General features: G+C 38.1%; 1 protein-coding gene across 8 annotated transcripts in view; it reads right to left on the reverse strand.

The window, feature by feature from the left end:
• UBE2D2 (ubiquitin conjugating enzyme E2 D2) overlaps positions 1-21,675 on the reverse strand; it is a 109,479-nt gene that overhangs the window by 57,160 nt on the left and 30,644 nt on the right. For 6 of the 8 annotated variants that reach the window (XM_079143999.1, XM_079143998.1, XM_079144001.1 and 3 more), the window contains exons 2-5: positions 7,766-7,829; positions 5,484-5,515; positions 5,326-5,403; positions 5,137-5,242 (exon numbers count right to left, since the gene is read on the reverse strand). In XM_079143999.1, the coding sequence (XP_079000125.1) occupies positions 5,137-5,242; positions 5,326-5,403; positions 5,484-5,515; positions 7,766-7,829 (280 nt within the window). Of the gene's footprint in view, positions 1-5,136; positions 5,243-5,325; positions 5,404-5,483; positions 5,516-7,765; positions 7,830-17,292; positions 19,935-21,675 lie in introns of those variants that run through there. The other 2 variants (XM_079144002.1, XM_079144003.1) reach the window with 2 other exon arrangements.

Raw genomic sequence — 21,675 nt, forward strand, 5'->3', positions numbered from 1 at the left:
CATAAAATTAGACACACTGCAAAATTTTCATTCCCCCCCCCTCCTTTTTTTTTTTTTTTTTGATGGTACTGGAGATTGAACCCAGGGTTGCACATGCCAGTCAAGCACTCTACCACAGAGCTAGCCCTAGTCCATTCTTTTTTATTTTGAGACAGGGTATTGTTACATTGCCCAGGGTGGCCCAGAACTTTATCAGTCTTCTGCCTTTGCTTTCCAAGTGGCTGGGATTAAAAGTTTGTTTATGCCATCATGTACAGCCCTTTACTTAATCTTCTAGGCAACTTTAAAAGGATAAATTTTAAAGAAGTAGCTTTTCTGATTTTCTTTCTAGGAAAGAAAAGCAGGATAGTGATTATCTGAACCTAATGAAAGGATTCTTGGTACACTACTTAGCTCCTTTAATTCATAGAAAACTGATTTTGGCTTCCTCTATAACAAGAGTAACTTCTACTTCTACAACCAGGATAGGTTCCTCACTGATATGACTAAACATTTACCTATATTTACATACATATATTTTCTGTATATTGAGGCCACTAACATGAATCTTCAAAGTGGAGGGAAACTGGGGATATGCTCACTGGTAGAGTGCATACTAAGGATGTGAGACCCTGCATTCAATCCCCTGTATTAAAGCGTGGGGAAGGACTGGGGATATAGCTCAGTTGGTAGAGTGTGCCTGCCTTGCATGCACAAGGCCCTAGGATCAATCCCCAGCACCACAAAAAAAAAAAAAAAAAAAAGGTGGGGAAAGAAAGGGGGATTTGGGGTCAAAATTATTGTCCTTGAAAATGACCATAACCAGGCATGGTGGCACATACCTGTAATCCTAGCTACTCAGGAGGCTGAGAGAGAACTTCAAGTTTGAGGTCAGCCTGGACACCTGGACAACTTAGACCCAGTTTCAAAATGTAAAGTAAAAAGAACTGGAGGTATATCTCTGGTTAGAGCACCCCTGAGTTCAATCCCTACTAGTAATGGGGTGAAGGGGCGGGGAAGGATAGGCTACATGTTAAAGGACAATTATTATCATGTACAGGATTAAGGCCCTTCACAGAAATACTTGCACATTCAATTTATAAAAATGACTTATTGAAACATTAAATCTAGGCTAGACAACATAATTAAATTCAACATAATGGCACTATAATTATTTTAAGATAACTATCCAGAAAGAACATCAGTTAAATAAACTTCTAACCATCCTTATGATTTACAATAGTGTGGGGAAATAGGCATGAGAAAGGGAAGAGGAAAAAAAAAGATGGAAAAGATTTCAGCTATCTAGCGAAACCCGTCGAACACACATATCTCACACAATTCCACCTCTCTGGGTCCCATTATTAGATTTACATCTCCACTAAATTTTAGTGAAGAGCAAACAAAAGAATCTTCACCAGGTCAGACAATGACAAAAACACATGATAAACACTTTCTCTAATAGCCCTTAAGTTGAAAGAAAGCCTACAAAAAGATGCCACTTTTCTGAAAAAACTATTAAATTCACAACTTCTAGAAATGTGGTTCTCTCCCAGTGGTTCAAGAGGCAGAAGCAGGAGGATCCTGAATTCAAAGCCAGCCTCAGCAACTCAGCAAGACCCTGTCTCAAAATAAAATATACAAAGGGATGGGGATGTGGCTCAGTAGTTGAGTGTCCCTGGTTCAATCCCCAGTATCAAAAATAAAATTACATGAATGGTATGAATCTACATCATGTACAACCATAGAAACAAAATGATGTACCCCATTTGTGTACAATGAATCAAAATGCAGTCTGTAAAAAATAAAATAAATAAACTTTAAAAATAAAATAAAATAAAATAAAGAAAAATGTGTTTCTCTGGGGATTCTTGTTTGTTTGTACTTAAGATTCCAGATATTTTAATTTAAAGCTGTGGAGTTTTGGTTTCCTTTAAAAAATTAATTTGGAAGAGTAAACAAATCTTAACATTCAAGTTACAACATAACAAACTTCTAATACTGTGACAACTGTGCTTTTATCCCCGTTATTAAAGTGTTTATAAGGAAAGAGTTGACTACATTTTTATTTCTTTAATCTTCATAATAGTGCTTGCTTCGACAGCACATATCCTAAAATTGGAACGATACAGAAAAGATTAGCATGGCCCTTGCGCAAGGATGACACGCAAATTTGTGAAGCATTCCATATTGAAAAAAAAACTTCATGTCAACAATACATGACCTATTAGCATACCTATTCTACAGATGAAAAAACTGAAGCATACAGAATTCTGTCTTAAATCTCATTCAATAAGAGGTAGAGCTGGAATTTCAACATATGTTCTTTTTATTATACTAGGGATTTAACCCAGAGACATCCTACCACACTGCTACACCCCCAGCTCATTTAAATTTTTTTTTTTATTTTGAGATGGGGTCTTTGCTAAGTTGCTGAGGCCAGCCTCCAACTTGGGATCCTCCTGCCTCAGTCTCAAGGTCAATGGGATTCCATATGTGCACAATGATGTCAAGCTAGAATCTATGTTCTTTATCCTGAAGCTATGTTGCCTCTTGACTAGATTCACTAAAGAAATAGTAAATTTTTATTTTTTCTGGTACAGGCCCTCTACCACTGAGACAGGGTCTTGATAAACTGCCCAGGTTGGTCTCAAACTTTCAGTACTCAGACTCGGCCATGTTGCGGGGATTACAGGAATGCTCCACTGTGCCCTGCAGACATGGTAATTTTAAGTAGACAGAAAAACACTTTTCATATATCAAATTTTACTACCAAATGCCAAAACTTTGTTTGTCTGTTTTATTTCCACCTATCTAAAACTTTTTAATATAATTCAAATACAAAAATTTTCCCTTTTCTGCTTTTTTCAAAAAGCATTTTTCAATTTCAATAATTATATTTATTTGGAGGGAGGGGTATGATGGGAGTCAAATCCAGGGCCTTGTGCATGCTAGGCAAATGTTCTACTAATAACTTTTAGTACCAGACTTTTTTTTTTGGGGGGGGGGGGGGGGGGGATTGAGTACCAGTAGCATTCTACCTCTAAGCTACATTCCCAGTATTTAATTTTTTCTTTTTTAGTTGTAGCTGGACATAATACCTTTATTTATTTTTATGTGGTACTGAGGATCAAACCCAGTGTTGCACACATGCTAGCCAAGCACTATATCACTGAGCCACAGCTCCAGCTCACAGTATTTATCTTTTCTATTTTAAGACAGTATCTCACTAAATTGCTGAGACTGGCCTTGAACTTTGTGATTCTTCTACCTAGGCTTCCAAAGATGCCGGGATTATAGGCGCACACCACTGCCTGGTTAGTGCCATGCCTTTTTAAATTCAATTAATTTTTTTGTGCACTAGGGATTGAACCCAGTGCCTCTCACAGGAGACAAGCACTCCACCATTAAGTTACATCCCCAGTTCTTTACTTATTTATTTATTTTTGATAGGGACTTTCTATGTTGCCCAGGCTGGCCCTGAACTTTGTGAATTCCCTGCCACTGGGATTACAGATGTGCACCAGCATACCAGGCACAATTAACCAATATTCTTAAATGTATGTACTAGAACTGATTTATTTCTTCCTCTACTATTGCACCTATAAGTAATCTCCAATATTCAGAAATAACATCACTGTCATCTAGGTGCTGTGGCCCACACCTGAAATCCCAGCCAACTGGGAGGCTGAGGCAGGAGGATGGTGAGTTCAAAGCCAGCCTCTGCAACTTGGCAAGGCCCTAACTCAGTGAGACCCTGTCTCTGAATAAAATACAAAAAAGGGTTGGGGATGTGGCTCAGCAGTTAAGTGCTCCTGGGTTCAATACCTGGTACCAAAACAAAATGAAACAAAAACAGATCCCTGTCACAAATGTACTTCAATACAAAGCTTTTTTGGCATTTGGTATTGTTGGAATTACTGAATCAGGCGAATGGACAATTAAGTTTCTTAACATGTAACAGTGTACAAACCTACCCTTCTACTGCAGTATAGCACTCATTACAATGTACATCATCAGCATTTAGTCTGTGTGTGGGGAGGACGGGGTAATGGGGATTGAACCTAGGGGCACTGTACCACTGAGCTACATTTTAAGCCCCTATTTAAAATTTTAGGAAGATTTCAAGTTCAGGGCCAGTTTTACAACTTAGTGAGACCCTCAGGAATTTAATGAGACCCTGTCACTAAATTTTAAAAAAAAGGACTATAGCTCAGTGGCAAAGTGTCCTTGGGTTCAACCCTCAGTACCACTCAAAGGGAGGGAGGATGTTGGTGATGTGGTTCGTTGGTGGAATGTGGGCCTCAGGATGTATCTCAGTCATAGAGTACTGACTTAGCATATGTTTACTTAGCCCTGTGTTTGCTCCCCAGTATGGCCAAAAGAAACAAACAAAAAAAAAGTGAAAAAATGGGAACTTATTTTAAGGGCACTTTACGGCAGACAGATTCACTGAAGAAATGGTAAATTTTACTTTTTCTGGTACTGGGGATTGAAACCAGGGGCCCTCTGTCACTGAGCTATATTCCCAGCCCTTTTACTTTGAGATAGTCTCACTAAGTTGCCTAGGTTGGGCTTACACTTTCAATCCTACCTCAACCTCCCAAACTGCTGGAATTATAGGTGTGTGCCACTGCACTTGGTGAGATGATTTTTTTTCCTTTTTCTCTTATGTGATATGTTCTTCACATTTTAAACATTAACCCATTATCATATGCTTTTTCATTAAAAAAAATTTTTTTTTTTAGTTGTAGATGGGCATAATAGCTTCGTTTATTTATTTTTATGTGGTGCTGAGGACTGAACCCAGTGCCCCTCACAAGTGCTAGGTCAGTGCTCTACCACTGAGCTACAACCCCAGCCCTTTGATTTTTCTTTTAAACAACTCTTCATATTAGAAAGTTGATAGCTGGGCTTGGGTTGCAGTGGCACACACTTGTAATCCCAGTGACTCAGGAGGCTAAAGCAGGAGATTTCAAGTTCAAAACCTCAGCAACTTAGTGAGGCCCTAAGCAATTCAGCAAGACCTTATCTCAAAATAAAAAATAAAAAGGGCTGGGGATGTAGCTCAGTGGTTAAGCACCCTGGGTTTAAGCCCAAGCACCACCCTAAACAGAAAAGTTGTTTCATCTTGGTATCAAATATCCATTCCATTACCTTTTGAAATAGTTAGTGCTGGAGACCACTGTGACCGTAGAATATCAAGACAAATGCTGCCATTACTGTTAATATTTGGATGATAAATTCTTGTTGTAAATGCAACCTACAGAAAAAGGAAAATTTCTGTTAATTTCTTTAATAGTACCACACAGAATGCATTAAAAACAATTATTAGATCCCAATTACCTTAGGTGGTTTGAAGGGATAATCTGTTGGGAAATGAATTGTCAAGAAAAATACTCCACCCTGATAGGGACTGTCATTCTGTTGATGATAAAGAACAGTGGAATTAAAAGGAGTAAATTACATAAACTATTTATTCTGAAATTAATCTCAATACTTACTGGCCCCATTATTGTAGCTTGCCAATGGAACACTGGAAAAGAACAAGAAAAAAAAAAAAAAAAAAATCACCATGTATCAATATCCACTATACCAAGTTAACTCATCATTCCCCATCTAATCCACATTCATGTATAATCAGTATTTTTACTTCATCCCCCCCCCCCAACATCCCTCCCTCTCTTTCTTTTATACCAGGGATTGAATCCAGGGGGGGGGTGCTTAATCACTAAGCCACATACCCAGCCCTTTTTATTTTGAGATAGGGTCTGGCTAAGTTATTTGGACTGGCCTAGAACTTGTGGTTCTCCTGCCTCATACTGGAGGGCTGGGATTGAAGGTGTGTGCCACTGAGTCTGGCTGAAGTCACTTTTTCAAATGAATGAAAAAAGCACACTAATGCAGGTGTATCACATGATACAGCAGAATGGCAAAAACTGGAATAAAAACACTTGAGAATGATAACTGCGCATGGTAGCACACGCTTATAATCCCAGCAGCTAAAGAGGCTGAGGCAGAAGGACTGCAAGTTCAAAGCCAGCCTCAGCAATTTAACAAGACCCTATTCAATCCCTGGTACCAAACAAAACAAAATAAAAAGAGAAAGAACGATTCCCTTTCAGGAATCTCCACAAGGCTCTCATTACTCTTTCCTAAACTAGTTTAAAATCTCTGTCTTACACCCTAGCTAAAGAGCTGCTATGAAGCTTAGATAAGGTATGTATATAAGACCACTTAAATCATTTTTGTATGGTTAAAGTGCTTGGTCTGCCTTGTTTGGTACTAAATGCAGTAGTTATTCATGCTGGACAGGTCAAATGTAAGTGGATTTTTCATACATGTACATATTTAGGTCTCATAATTTACAATACCAGTTTTATCTTTAAAATAATCCTAGAGCTGGGGACATAGCTCAGTTGGTAGAGTACTTGTCTTACAAGCACAAGGCCCTGGGTTCAATCCCCAGCACTGCAATCAATCAATCAATAAATAAATAGTTCTGTGGTAGAGTATTTGCCTAGCATATGTGAGGCACTAGGTTTGTCTGTAGCATCAAAGAAAAGGTAATCTCCCCCTTATACTCATTTCTGGTCTTTTTTTTGTTTTGTTTTGTTTTGGTACCAGGGATTGAACCCAGGGACACTCAACCACTGAGACACATCCCTAGCCAATTTTTTTGAGACAAGGTCTAATTAGGTTATTGTATTTTTTTAAAAATGTATACCATTTCCTTATACAATTGCTTTCTCCAAACATGCTCATTCAAAAAAAAAAAAAAACTCGATAAATGTTACAATTTTTTTGTGGATTTGTGTCACAAAGCAGAGTCATTCAAATGTCCTCCCTTCAAACAAAATAAGAAGATATGGGGGGGAGTTATGTTGAAACACACTAGAACAAAAGGAAAATTATTACTCAACTTACACGGTAAGATCATTTAATAAATTATTTTAGATGAAAATAAGCAGGTGAATTAGACATTAAAAATATATTAGGAAAGCCTGGTGAGGTGGCGAACACCTGTAAACCCAATGACTTGGGAGGCTTAGGTGAAAGGATAGCAAATTAGAGGTAAGTAACATAGTGAGAATCCGTCTCAAAATAAAAAATAAAAAGGGCTGGGGATGTGGCTAAGTGTTTAAGTGTTCCTGGGTTCAATTCTCTGTACCAAAAATAAAAAAGAACTGAGGATGTAGTTCAATGGTAAAGCGCTCGGGTTCAATCCCTGATACCAACAAACAAATAAACAAACAGATGGATGTAACTATTTTACCCCAGGAAAATACCCAGAAGGAATGAAGGAAGGAGAGGAAGAAACCAGACTAACCAAGATTACACCTAGCAGAAGGGGTTCAAAATAGCCAGGTGTGGTGGAGCACACCTGTAATCCCAGGAGCTTGGGAGGCTGAGGCAGGAGATCACGAGTTCAAAGGCAGCCTCAGAAATGTAGTAAGGGAGGAAGCAACTCAGTAAGACCCCGTCTCTAAATAAAATACAAAATAGGGCTGGGATGTGGCTCAGTGGTCATGTGCCCCTGAGTTCAATCTCTGGGGGCCATCCCCCACTCCTGCCAAAAATAGAAGGGGTTCAAAATATAATGAACAACCCAGAAGATGACAGGATGCATGAAAAAATGGCTTCTTTCATTGGAAACTAAAAGTAAACACTCCCATCTTTCCTTAGCAAACTCACTATTCACACAAGATAACCTTAAGAGATAAACGGTGCTCCCCACAGGCAGGTTATATGCTGTTTTACTTCATAATTCCTTTAAAATACTTACTGTCATCTCCAACAGGACCTGCAGAACACTGTGCTGGAGGGTCCCTTGCCAGGTCATTCAATTCCTTAAGGAAAAACAAAGAAAATAAATGTATTCAACATAAACGTAACTACACTGTGACTAAATTTACATTGTTACCAACATTCTCTGTCCTACCTACTATTGAAGCTCTTTAAGGATTATTCCTTCAAATGAGGAACAGATAATGACACTTTAAAATAAGACCCTATCTCCAAGTAAAAAAAATTTAAAAAGGACTGGGGATATAGTTTAGCGTCCATGGGTTAAATTAAAAAAAAAAAAAGGCTGAGCCTTATGTGGTGGCACATACCTGTAATCCCAGCTACTCTGGAGGCTGAGGCAGAAGATCACAAGTTCAAGTTCAGCAACTTTACAAGACCTTATCTCAAAATTTTAAAAAGTAAATAAAAGGACTGGGGATGTAACTCAGTTGTAAAGTGCTCCTGTGTTCAACTTCCAAAACAATAACAAAAAAAGGACTGACTGATGTAATAAAAGTCAGGCAAGGTGATACACACCTATAATCCAGTGGCTGGGGATGCAAAGTAGGATTGCTAGTTTAAAAACCAGCCTTAGCAAAAGCAAGGCACTAAGCAACTCAGTGAGATCCTGTCCCTAAATAAAGTACAAAATAGGGCTAGGGGCTGGGGATGTGGTTCAGTGGTTGAGTGCCTCTGAGTTCAATCCCTGGTACCCAAAACAGAGACTGATCTACAATCAGATGTCAGCTCTTTAGTTGTTTTTGTTGTTTTAGTTTTTGATACTGGGGATTGAACCTGGAGGCACTTTACTAGTAAGTAACATCCCAGCCCTTTTTTATTTTGAGACAGGGTCTTACCAAGTTGCTTAGGGCCTTGCTAAAATGCTAAGGCTGGCCTCAAACTTGTGGTCCTCCTGCCCCAGCATCCTAAGTGGCTGGGATTACAGGTGTGTACCTGGATACCCTGCTTCCTAGCTATTTTAACTTAAGAACCCACAAACTTGAGACCAGTTAACACGTGGGTATGCCTGAATAATTATAAGGCAAAAAATCATACTATTTTCCCTTTCCCCCAGGCTTGGTTTTGTGGTTTTTTGTTTTTGTTTTTGTTTTTTTTTTTGTAATGCTGGAAATCAAACCTACAGCTGGCATATGCTAGGCAACCCCTACCACTGAACCATATCCCCAGCCCTCCATTGTGTTTTATTTATTTTGTTTGTGTGTGTGTGTGTGGTAATGAAGACTGACTGAACCCAGGGCCTTCCTAGACACTGAGCTACATTTCCAGCCCCCTTTGTCTTGGTTTCTGATTCAAACTAGTTCTGAAGAACTAGTTTTAGAAAATATTTTACAAGAACAACAGGAAAATATAATATTTTTTAAATGCTATAAACTATTTATAGACTTACCAATGTGTTTTTTAAAGGTGTGATTTTAGTACTCCAAATATTATGTATTAATTGCAACACACATTTTTTTTTTTTTTTAAACTGTTTTTTGTACACAGAGGCATTTTACCACTGAGCCACACACCAAGCTCTTTTTTAAATTTTTAGGCAGGGTCTCACCAAGTTGCTTAGGGTGTGGCTAAATTGCTGAGGCTGACCCTGAATTTGTGATCCTCTTACAAATCCCAACCTCCCAAACCGCTGGGATTATAAGTGTGCACCACAGCACCCTACACATATTTGTTTCTAAGCGTTAAGTTATTCAACCAGTCATTTTACTACAGTTATTATGCTCTTTACTCCTATGTATAAACTTAGGAGTACAAAAAGTAGAGACAAGTCTTTAAAAAAAAAAGGTGTTGAGACTAAGATAAGGATCTAAAACACTTCCTCTCTCAAGTACTTCATTTTTTAGATTTTGCTTCCCTATGGACTTCCCACCCATCTTAAGAAAAAACACAATTAAGAGTATAGTTCTCATTCCCAAATATTCCTTCCACTATGTCAGTTTAACTAAGAACTCTGGTTTGATTTAACACACTTACTGCTACAGCAATAGGCTTCTATTAAAATATAATTTGAATTTAACAAGTTATTCTGAAGTCTCACTGTGTTCATTAAATGGAATTTCACTTTATTCAGCCTTAATCTTTTGCTCCTTTCAAACTGATTTACCTTTTTTCATGCCAAATGACATCGAGGTTTGACCTCAAGAGCTAAGATTTGTCTAAGCTGAACTTACCATCCCATCAGTCCATTACTTGAGACAGTATGATACAATTAATTTTAAAAAACTAACCCAAATATAGGCTAATATACATTTAACACAATCATTTCAACACTTCTTTGATTCAAAGGCAGTTATGCATGATACTAAGTAAGAGAAGCCACACATAAAAAGGCTTACATACTGACACACTGTATGATTCCATTTATTTGACATTCTAGAAGAAAAGGGAAAACTATAATGACATAAAGCAGATCAAGTCAGGCATAGTGCCACACGCCTGTAATCCCAGCAACTTGGGAGGCTGAGGCAGGAAGATCATGAGTTCAAAGCCAACATTGGGTGCTGGGGATATAGCTCAGTGGTAGGCCACTTGCCCACCATGCATAAGGCCCTGGTTCAATCCCCAGCAGTGTGGAGGGTGGGGGGAACAGGCCAGTCTTAGTAACTTAGTAAGGTTCTAAGCCAACTCGTGGCTTAGTAGTTAGGAATCTCTGGAATTGATCCCCAGTAACCCCCTCAGAACAAACAAACAAAAATGAAGATCAATGGTTCCAGGAGCTGAAGGTAGCTGGGATGTGAGGGTGGAGGTACTGACTACAAATGGACAGGAGGAAAATTTGGGGGTGATGGAAATGTTCTGTATCCTGATTTTGGAGAGTGCACAAAACCTATACACATTTGTCAAAACTCAGACTGTACAATTAAAACTTTAACTTGAAATTATTGAACTCAATTTTGAGATATGTACTATATATGGTAAAATTCAACATCTCAAAGTTTTGTGTTTTGTAGTACTGGGGAATGACTTCAGGGTCTCACACATGCTAGTTGCTCTGCCCTGGAGCTACATTCTCAGCTCTCAAAGTTGTTCCATTTTGCTGAGACACCTGTAATTCCAACTCTTCAGGAGGCCAAGACAGAAGGACCCCACATTTAAAACCAGCCTGGGCAACTTAAACAGACCCTGTCTCAAAATAAAATAAAAAGGGTTGGGGGTAAGAGCCCAGTGGTAGAGCATTCTAGGAAAACTTCCTTTGTATAGAGAGAACAATACAGAAATCTAACATGTATGATTAAATTCAGGGAAAATGTGGGGAAGTTAGTGAAGCCTGACAGTTAAGCTAGAAAATCCTCCAATTATAAAAAGATTTTACATTTTTAATTTCCTTGATATATTTTAAAAATTAAAATAAGTATCTTTTTGGGGAGCAGACTATGTATTCTAGTCAATTTAAAACAGTTCTTTGAGTTGGCCATAGTGGTACATGCCTATTACTCCAGCTGCTTGGGAGTCTGAAGCAGGATAATCACAAATTCAAGGCCTGCCTCAACAACTTAATTTAGTGAGCCCCTGACTCAAAACAAAAAATAAAAAGGGGTGGGGAAATAATTCAATAGTAAAATGCCCTTGGGTTTAATCTGCAGTATTGGAAAAAAAAAAAAATGTTGCCATATATTAATCTTATAGCTATATGCTAGAACTAAGATCTTTGAAGACTATGAACTATAAACAGTTTTGGTTCTCTGAAATTATCCTAAGTATTTTTTGTCTTAGTTCAAACAGCCCCAAACCTTATACCAACTGTTTTAATTATTTTCAAGTAAGGTTTAACTTTCAATGAACCCTTTAACACTTTTCCTACTATCTTTTTTTGATTCAGGAATATGATTTCTTTGTGTGTGTGTGTGTGTGGTACTGGGGATCGAACCCAGGGTCTTGTGCTTGCAAGGCAAGCACTCTACCAACTGAGCTATCTCCCCAGCCCCCAGGAATATGATTTCTAATGTAAAGATAGGTAAGACTAGTAATAATCCCTTGTTATTCCTTAATACCTATTTCCCCAAAAATTATTCCTTATTTATTTGTGTGCATGTGTACACAAACACTTTGCTGGGATTAAACTTTGGGCCTCATCCCAGGCACCTGGCCATCCCAATGACTCAGGAGGCAGAGGCAGGAGGATCAGAAGTTTGAGGTTGGCTTCAGCAAATTAGTGAGATGTTGTCTCAAAATAAAAAGGAACGGAGATGCAGCTCAGTGGTACAGTGCCCCTGGGTTCAATCCCTAGTCCCACCCCAAAAAAAGAGAGAGGGAGAGAGGAAAGGAAGGAAAGGAGGAAGGGAGGCAGGCATCCTGAATTTTTGAGGGGAAGGGATCCTGCAGTCCTACAAGGGATATGCAGACTTCCTTTAGTTCTATCACTAAATAGTAAAGCCATTAGTGGGTAAAAATTAATGCTTCTTACTTGCTTGCTTCCCCCCACCTTGAAACCAGGTCTCCCTATGTTGCCGAAAGTGGCCTTGAACTCTTGGGAAGGGATTCTCCTGCTTCAGACAAATAGCTGGGACTACAAGTATGTTTCATCATGCCCAGCTTTTCCAGTTATTTTTTAAATGACCTTATTCCCCAATCTTAACAATTATGAAATAATATATAGCATGAAAATGTCTGTTTTGCTCTTGTGGTCCTCACCTTATTAGTTAATAGGGTGAAAGAAACAAGATGGGAAACTAGGATAGGTTAAAATTAACTTGGTAGAAAACTGGTTCTAAAATCAAGTATTTTGGGGTGCTCTACCACTGAGCTACATCCCCAACTCTTTTTATTTTGAGAGAGACTAAATTGCCCAAGCTGGCCTTCAATTTGCAACCCTCCTGGCTCCGCATCCTGAATTGCCAGGATTACAGGTGTGTGCCACCATGCTTGACTAAAGTCAGGACTAACAGTTTTGAACACTGTTACGGAATTAAGTATTTTTGGTGGATACCATAAGATACAAAGTTTATGATTCACAGAATTATAACTTCAAGTTCAGAAGAGATAATCTAGACCTATACCCAAATTTACAACAAAACAAAAAACAAAGTATCTAACATAAGGGTAGGAATTTGGGTGTTATACTATACTATGCTTCTTCAGTCTGGATCGAAAATATTCTAAATATATGAGGTCTAAAATATTAGAAATATATACAAGTTTAAAATATCTAAGAAACTGTTTGCCCGGGAAATTAAAAGTGAAATCTCCTTTAGGATTATTGAACTACCCAGAACAGACTAGCAGTTCTCAAACTGAGGTTCTGGTACAACAACCTGGTCATCGGAAGGAACCTTATTAGAAATGCAAACTTTCCAGGCTCCACCCTCCAACTACTGAGCAAAACAGTCTTTGTTTTAACAAGGTCTTCAGCAGTTTCTGCCACTCCACTACCACTGAGCTACATCCCCTGCCCTTTTTATTTCTGTGACAGGGTCTTGCTAAATTACATAGGTTGGCCTTGAACTTTCAATCCTTCTGCCTCGGCCTCCAAGTCACTGGGATTACAGGCATACACCACAACACCCGACACCCAGCAAATCATAATGCACATAAAACCTTGCTTATCTTTATGTCTGGCAAGTTAAGAAGTATTAAAGACAAAAGGTAATGCTAGAAAATTCATTACTGGCAAGATCTGAAGTGAAGGTAAAGGGCAAAGTGGCACAAAATGAAATTAACAAAGGGGTGAGACTGAGAAAGACAAGGTCTGTTCCAGGTTTTCAGGACAGATTGAAGGGGCACAGTATGTCATTCCTATATTACTGTTGTCTCCCTGCCCCACTCCTATCCCTATTAGGCTTGCAAAACAAACCTTAATTTAATTGTTTATTCCCCATTTATATGCCAGTATGATATTTAAGCTACCGTTTGAAAACAACTGCTAGCATATTTTAAATTACAATTTTTTAAAAGTCGAGACATTAGCAATTCATATTTATCTTAGATGAGCTTAAAGAGAAATATGACTTCTGATCATATCAAATATCCAGAGTCAACAGACTAAACCCCGTGGCATTCTTTAAAAATTTCCTATTTCTCTCTTAATAATGCTACTTTTTAGTAACAAATTGATGGAAAAGCATCAATATCAGTCTCTCTTAAGTGACTATAAGCAGAAGTGATATCCTTATCAGAAATAAAGTTTGTTCTTCCATTCAAAAAAAAAAATTACAAGTAAATCTTAAGTACAGAAAACAACCACCCTGAACAGCTTTGCCCAATCTTAATACTGCCACATTAGCTTTGAATCTTTACAAAGTTCCACATGTCCATTCTATAAGTAATGATTAACCTACATAGTAGATTTTTTAATAATGCATTTTTTTTTACCATTTGTTCATTTATTTACTTTTATGTGGTGCTGAGGAACAAACCCAGTGCCTCACACAATAGGTTTTTATTCCCATACAATCCTTTATACTTTTCTCTGTGTCCATAAACAATATAGCACTGTTTTCATATTTACATATTTATTTTTGCAATGCTGGGAACCGGATCAATGGCACTCAACCACTGAGTTACATCCCCAGCCATTTTTATTTCTTTTTATTTTTAGACAGGGTCTCACTAAGTTCTGAGGTTGGAAATGAATTTGCCATCCTCCTGCCTAAGCCTCCCAATTACAGGCCTACATCACTGCATGCAGAATTTTTAAACTTTTATTCACAAAGTTTTACATGGTTATATGTATTTCCATACTTTACTTTCCCCCTCAAAACACTGAGGTATTTTCCCATGAAAAGATCTAGTTTATTCTTTTTCCATTGCTGTTTATTTTGCTACTCAGACAATAAAATGTTTCTTTTTCTTTTTCTTTTTTCGGTACCAGGGATTGAACTCAGAGGCACTCAACCACTGAGCTACATTCCCAGCCCTATTTTGTATCTTAGAGACAGGGTCTCACTGAATCGCTTAGCGCCTTGCTTTTGCTGAGGTTGGCTTTGAACTCCTGATCCTCCTGCCTCAGCCTCCTCAGCCACTGGCATTACAGGCATGAACCACCATTACAGGAGTGAACCACTGTGCCTGGAAGCTATTGGTTTCTAAAACAAAATTATTTGCTATTTATCCAACTGAAATGTTTCAGTTATCAAAGAGGAATTTCTTCTAAATGGATCTTTTTTCCTCCCACCCCACCTTGGCTGTGCTGGGGATTGAACTAGGGTGCTATGCCTGAAGGGGTTACTTCCCTAGCCGTTATTTTTTGAGACAGGGTATTTATTGCTAAATTGCCTCGGCTGGCCTCGGACTTAGGATCCTCCTCTCTGGAATTACAGATATGTGCCACAGTGCCCAGGTGGCTCTTCTTTTCTCTCTTCCTTTTTTTTTTTTTTTTTTTTTTTTGTGTGTGTGTGTGTGTGTGTGTGTGTGTGTGTGTGTGTGTGTTTTCCCTGGGGATTGAACCCAGGGCTGTTTTTCCACTGATTTATATTCTAGCTCCTTTAACAAATTACTTACTAAATTTATAAAAAATTCTCAATGTGCCAGGTGCAGTGGTGTATGCCCATAATCCCAGTGTCATGAGAGGATGAGGCAAGAAGACTGCCAAATAGAAGGCCAGTCTCAGCTATTTAGCAAGACCCTATCTCAAAATAAAAAAAGTAAAAAGGGTTGGGGATACAGCTCAGTGGTTGGGCACTCCTGGGTTCAATTCCCAGTACCAAAGGAAAAAAAGACCAAAAAAAAAAAAAAAATAAAAAAAAAAAAATAAAAACTGTTCTTCACCTAATTAAATGGTTCTATGAGAAGACCACATGGAGATTTTTATGCTGCAAAAGGTGAAAACTAAACATCCCATGTGAAAGCATGAAAATCAAACCAAGGGCTGGCAAAGAGGCAAACGCCTGTAATCCCAGTGATTTGCGAATATGAGGCAAGAAGATCACCAGTTTGAGGTCAGTCTCAACAACTTAGTGAGACCCAGTCTCAAAAAATTTCTTACCATGGAGCTCAGTGGTAAAGCACCTTGGGTTCAAGCCCCAATAAAAATAAATAAAAATAAAACAATCTGCTTATATTCTTGCTGATATTACTAGGTGTAATATGCAGAATTCAGATTTTCTAAATGCTAATGTACTGCAATATTTTTAATTATATGCTGACATAACTTAAAGGAAATCAAACAGTCCAGATCAGAGTTCTCAAGCTATAAAATAAGGCCACTTTCAGTAGCAAACAGTAGTAGTCCCTACTACTTAGGGAAGTTGAGGTGGGAAGGTCACTGGAGCCCAAGTCATACACCATCCTGACAACACAGCAAGACCAAGTCTCAAAAGGATGTGGACTGGGGGGAGGAGGAATGTGTGCATTAGACTGAAATGAAAATTTACAGAGCTTGGTTTGTTTTGTTTACAGGTATTTAAGGGTCAAAGAAGTTTGGAAATGTAATCTACATTCTTATACATTAAATATTCAAGGTTCTAAAAAAGTTCTTCATAAAGAAAATAATATGAACACAAAACCAGCCTTTCTTTACTTCTTTCTCCCTCCTCCCCCTCAAGATTTGATTCTCACAAAATGCATAATGTCTGTGAGAAGGTCTGAAATAAGTCTGAAGGAACCAAGAAAAATATTTTTATCCCAGACAAGAAATGTTACAGTAGTATGAATAAGTCTTTCAAGCATAACAAAGAAATCTACATAAATACAGCTAAACTGTCCTATAGTTATTTCTCATCATTATTTTAGGTCTAACAATAAACTACTTTGAAGTGTCTTAAACAAATATTTAAAGCAAGAGAAAGTTCAAGTTTAGTGGTTTTTCAGATATGGCTAATACAACATAATTATTTTTTTCTTTCTGCCTGAGGGATTCAACCCAGGAGCACTCTACCATTAAGTTTCATCCACAGCCCCTTTCGAAATTTTATTTTGAGACAGGGTCTTGCTAAATTGCCACGGTTGGTCTACAATTAAGGATTCTCCTGCCTCAGCCTCCCAAATAGCTGGGATTACAGAAGTGTATACACCCAGCATAATTTCTTTCCAAGGCAGATTACATTTATCTATGAGTTTTCAGAGATTGATTTTACTTTTATTTACTTATGTTTATTTATTTTCAGTACTGGAGATTTTTTTTTTTTACCTTCAAACTACATTACCAGTCCTTTTTTATTTTTGTGATAGTGTCTCACTAAATTGCCAAGGCTGGACTCAAAGTTTTTATCCTCCTACCTCAGACTCTTGAGTAACTGGGATTACAGCTGTGTATTCTCTACATGGGCAGGGCAGGAAAGGACAATTCTTTTAAAAGGAAAAGGGTAACTAAGGGTAGTGGTGCATGCCTATTATCCCAGTATTCATGAGATTGAGGTAGGAGCATAAGTTTGAGCCTAACCTGGGCTATTTAGCAATACCCTGTTCTCAAAATAAAAAAACAACAATGACTAGGGATGTAGTTCAGTGGTAAAGTATCCCTAGGTTCAATCTCTAGTACCATAAATTAATTAATTAATTAATTAATTTCTGTGTAACAAAAAGAAATCCTTATTACTCTGAGATATAAAAGGAATTCAAAGAAATACAAACTGTAAAGAATCTTTTTTTCTTCTTTTTCAGTGCTTCGGGGCAGAACCCAGGGCCTCAAAAGTACTCCACCACTGATTTACATCCTCTAGTCCCTGAAAATTGTTTTTTTAACACTTGCCACTGACCTCAAATACAAAACCAGGTCTACCCGTTACAAAGTGACGGAAAACAGTATGGAATCAAGAAGTCAGAGAATAATGAGTTCTCTATCACTTTGTCAAGCAGGAAAAATCCACCTTGAGAAAAGCAGTCTTAAAAAGTCAGTGACACTCCTATAGTCCTCGCTACTAAGGAGCCTGAAGCAAGAGAATTGCTGAATCCAGGAAATTCTGAGATCAAGTCAGTGAGCTGAGACCTGTAAGATATTTCTACCAAAAAAATTATAGCTGAATTGATAAAACATTCAAACTTGCTTACCATGTTTTCATTTGGTTTTGGTACTAAACCAGGAGCGCTTTATCCCAATGCTTTCTATTTATTTTTATTTTCTATTTTGAAACAGGTTCTAAGTTGTGGGGGCTTGTCTTGAATTTGCAATCCTGAACCACTGGGATTACAGGCATGCACCACCACACCCAGCAAATTTGCTTACCACATTTAGTTTCACAATGATAAAACTGACAATACACAACTGACCCTGTTTGAAACAGGATTAAAGAAAACTATGTTAAGCTACATTCCAGATCTTCCCTAACCCGGGATCAAACCCAGGCCCCTGTGCATGCTAGGCAAGTGCTCCATCACTAGGCAGCCACCCCTGTTCAGATTATTTTTATCTTACTTCACAATAGCACATTTGTGATTTTAAAATGCAAAACCAAACATTTCCAATAATAAAGACAGTGTTTATATACAATGTTGTTAGGATGAAAATGATCTGTTTATTCCCCATAGACCTCCTTCCTTTTCCAAGCTGCTACTTGATTCAGTAACAGTATTACACACATTTAATATCATATATGGTACTCTATGTTGTATTTCAATTTTTTATCCATAACTCTCAAAATTAACTTCTATATTCTCCTCCTCTACTCCTTGAATGTTTAAATTATAAACTCTGAGAGATACCATATTCTTCACTATATTCCTCAGAGAGAAACACTTAAGTACCTAAATGAAAGGATGCTTGGCACAGTACCAAGTAAAACTGGTACAACAAAAGGGACAATAAAACATAAAAATATTTCTAAAGGCCATGTGCAATGGTGCATGTCTGTAATTACAGCTGCTCAGGAGGCTAAGGCAGGAGGAGCACAAGTTCGAGGCCAGCCTGAGCAATTTAGCTAAAAAAATATGAAGGGCTGGGGATACATAGCTCAGTGGTAAAGTGTTCCTGGGTTCAATTCCCAGTATGACAGGGGAGGTGGGGGGAATGTGAAGGAAACACTTCCAAGGACAAGTCCAATTCACTCAGTCTAATCACCTATAGTGCTAGGAAACAAAGTTTACAGTGACACAGAATATATTGATTTATTTATTGAACCTGAATGGAAAAGGTGTTTGGGGTTAAGACTAGAAAATAAACCAGAGGCAGTGCTACATGCTTATAATCCCAGGCTGAGGCAGGAGGGCTGCCAAATTTTAGACCAGCCTCAGCAATTAAGCAAGTACTTAAACTACTTAGTAAGATCTGTCTCAAAATTAAAAAAAAAAAAAAAAAAAAAAAAAAAAGGTGGGGGCATGTAGCTCAGTGGCAAGGTATCCCAGAGTTCAAGCCCCAGTTCCAAAAAAAGGAAGACTGGAAAACATTACAGAGAACATTAAGTTTTTCTCTTTGAGCAGAAACCATTAAGATGGAAATATTCTGCTACAATTAATGACAATATTTTCTTTTCATAATTTTTGTTTTCTTTTTTTCTTTTTTTTTATTTTGGAGGGGATGCTTCAAGGGAATGAACCCAGAGGTGCTTTACCACTGAGCCACATCCCCAGCCCTTTTTATTTTTTATCTTAAGACAGGGTCTCATAGGTGGGCACAGTGGTGAACACCTATAATCCCAGCAATTTGGGAGGCTGAGGCAGGAAGACTGCAAGTTTGAGGCCAGTCTCTGCAATTTAGCAAGGCCTAAGCTACTTATCAAGACTGTCCCAAAATTTAAAAAATCTAAAAAAAATTTAAAAATTTAAAAAACCAAAAAGGGCCAGGGATGTGGCTCAGTGGTAAAGTGCCCCTGGGTTCAATCCCTGGTACCAATTTTAAAAAGATGGGTCTCACCAAGTTGCTTAAGGACTCACCAAAATTGCTGAGGCTAGCTTCAAATTGGCGATCCAACTGCTTTAGCCTCCCAAGTCACTTGGTTTACAGGAATGTGCCACCCAGCTACTTATTACTTTGATGTCTCACTATGTTGTTCAGCTTATCTAAATTTCTGACCCAAGTGATCCTCCTACATCAAGTCTCGCAAGTAGCTGGGACATTGGCAAGTATCGCCACCACCTAGCTTTCCTGTGTTCATTAGGAGGACTTTTCCTAGGGCATTTGTAGGTAAATGGATGGAACCAGAGAATATCATGCCAAGTGAAATAAGCCAATCCCAAAAAATTAAAGACTGAATGTTTTCTGATAAGCGGATGCTGATCCATCCATAGTAGGGAAGGATGAAGGAATCTTGGATTATGCAGAAGGGAGTGAGCGGAGAGGTGGGGAGGTAGGGATGGGAAGAATGGTAGGTAGAATGAGATACCCTAAATACTTGTATGAAAAAAATTTTTTAATAAAATAAATAAATAAAAATATATTTTATTTAAAAAAGCTCCTACAGGGCTGGGGAGTGTAGCTTGGTGGTAAAGCATATGCTTAGCATGTATAAGGCCCTGGGTTTGATCCCCAGCACAAATAAATAAATACGTAAATAAACAAATAAATAAATCTTTCCTAAACCTATTTTACTCATTTGAATTCATACTCACTTCAAAACTTTTTTTATTTATTAAAATTGACAAAAACATATCATTGACGTGATTTGAAAGTTTTTTTGTGGTTAAAAACACTCTCCTAGCCATTCTGAATATAATATGTTGTTATTAATTATAGTTATACTACATTGCATAATAGATTTCTTACACTTATTTATTCCTATCTAGCTGAAAACTGTATGACCAAAATCTCCCCAACCCTCAAACCCCTGCTTCTGGTTTCTCTCTAATCTCCACCTCCTCCTCCACCATTCTACTCATAAGAGTTTGACTTTGATTCCACATGAAAGTGAGAAAACATGATTATTTGTCTTTTTGTGCCTGGCTTATTTCACTTAACAATAATCTCCAGATTAATCTACATCATTGCAAATATGTTTGTCTTTCTTTTCAAGGCTTAATAATATTCCAATTAAAATTTTTTCTTAATTCATTCATGTTTGGATTGTATAAGGTTTTTTTGTTTGTGGTACTTGGGTACTGAACCCCAGAGCCTTGCACATGCTAAGCAAGTGCTCTACCACCAAGCTATATCCCAAGTCCAATTCATTGGCTTTTTAACTTCAACCATTTCAGAATTCTAGGAACATTCTGCCTGGAATACTTTCCTCTCTAATCTCCACCTCCTCCATGTACCTTTGAGTTATATGTAAATGTTGCCCTTAGGCCTTCACTGAAGTTTCTTACCCCCATTTTTCTTTCTTTCTTCCTTCCTTTCTCTTTCCCTCTCTTCCTTTTTCTCCCCTCCCCTCCCTTTCCCTTTCCTTCTCTCTCTCTCTCTCTCTCTCTCTTCTTTCTTTTCCCCTTGTACAGCAATTGAACCCAGGGGCTCTACATCCCCAGTCCTTTTTATTTTTTGAGACAGGGTCTCATTAAGTTGCTTAGGGCCTTGCTAAAATTGCTGAGGCCACTTGCCATCCTCCTCAGTCTCAGTCTGAGTAGCTGGGATTACAGGCATGCGCCACCACACCTGGGACCATTTTCTTCATTTATTTCTGCTTAAATACTATGAAAAAGCACAACATGCTCTTACAATTTAGCATAGTGCATATTTCTGTTTTTGTTGGTACTGGGGATTGAACCCAAGGCCTTAGGCATATTAGGCAAGCATTCTCTCAATGAGCTACATTCCCAGTCCTTTTTATTAGGACAGGGAATATGAGGTTGCCCAGGTTGGCCTCTGAACTCTGTGTACCTATTTAATGTCTCATGACCCAGTAACAAATAGGGACCTAACTTAAAGTGACAGGATAATAGGGAACTCAAAAGAGGCTTAAATGGTCACCTGTTTCTCATTATACCCTATAAAACTATGTCCTCTTCCCAAAGAACCTGTGTGAACTATTTTTGTTAAATAGCATTGGGGTACTTAAGTATAGTGATGTATTGATATATATAAAAACTATTAGGGACTGGGGTAGTGGCTTAGTGGTGGAATGCTTCTGTGGGGCACTGGGTTCGATTCTC

The sequence above is a fragment of the Sciurus vulgaris genome (genome assembly GCF_902686455.1).
Source record: "Sciurus vulgaris genome assembly, chromosome: 6".
NCBI lineage: Eukaryota > Metazoa > Chordata > Mammalia > Rodentia > Sciuridae > Sciurus > Sciurus vulgaris.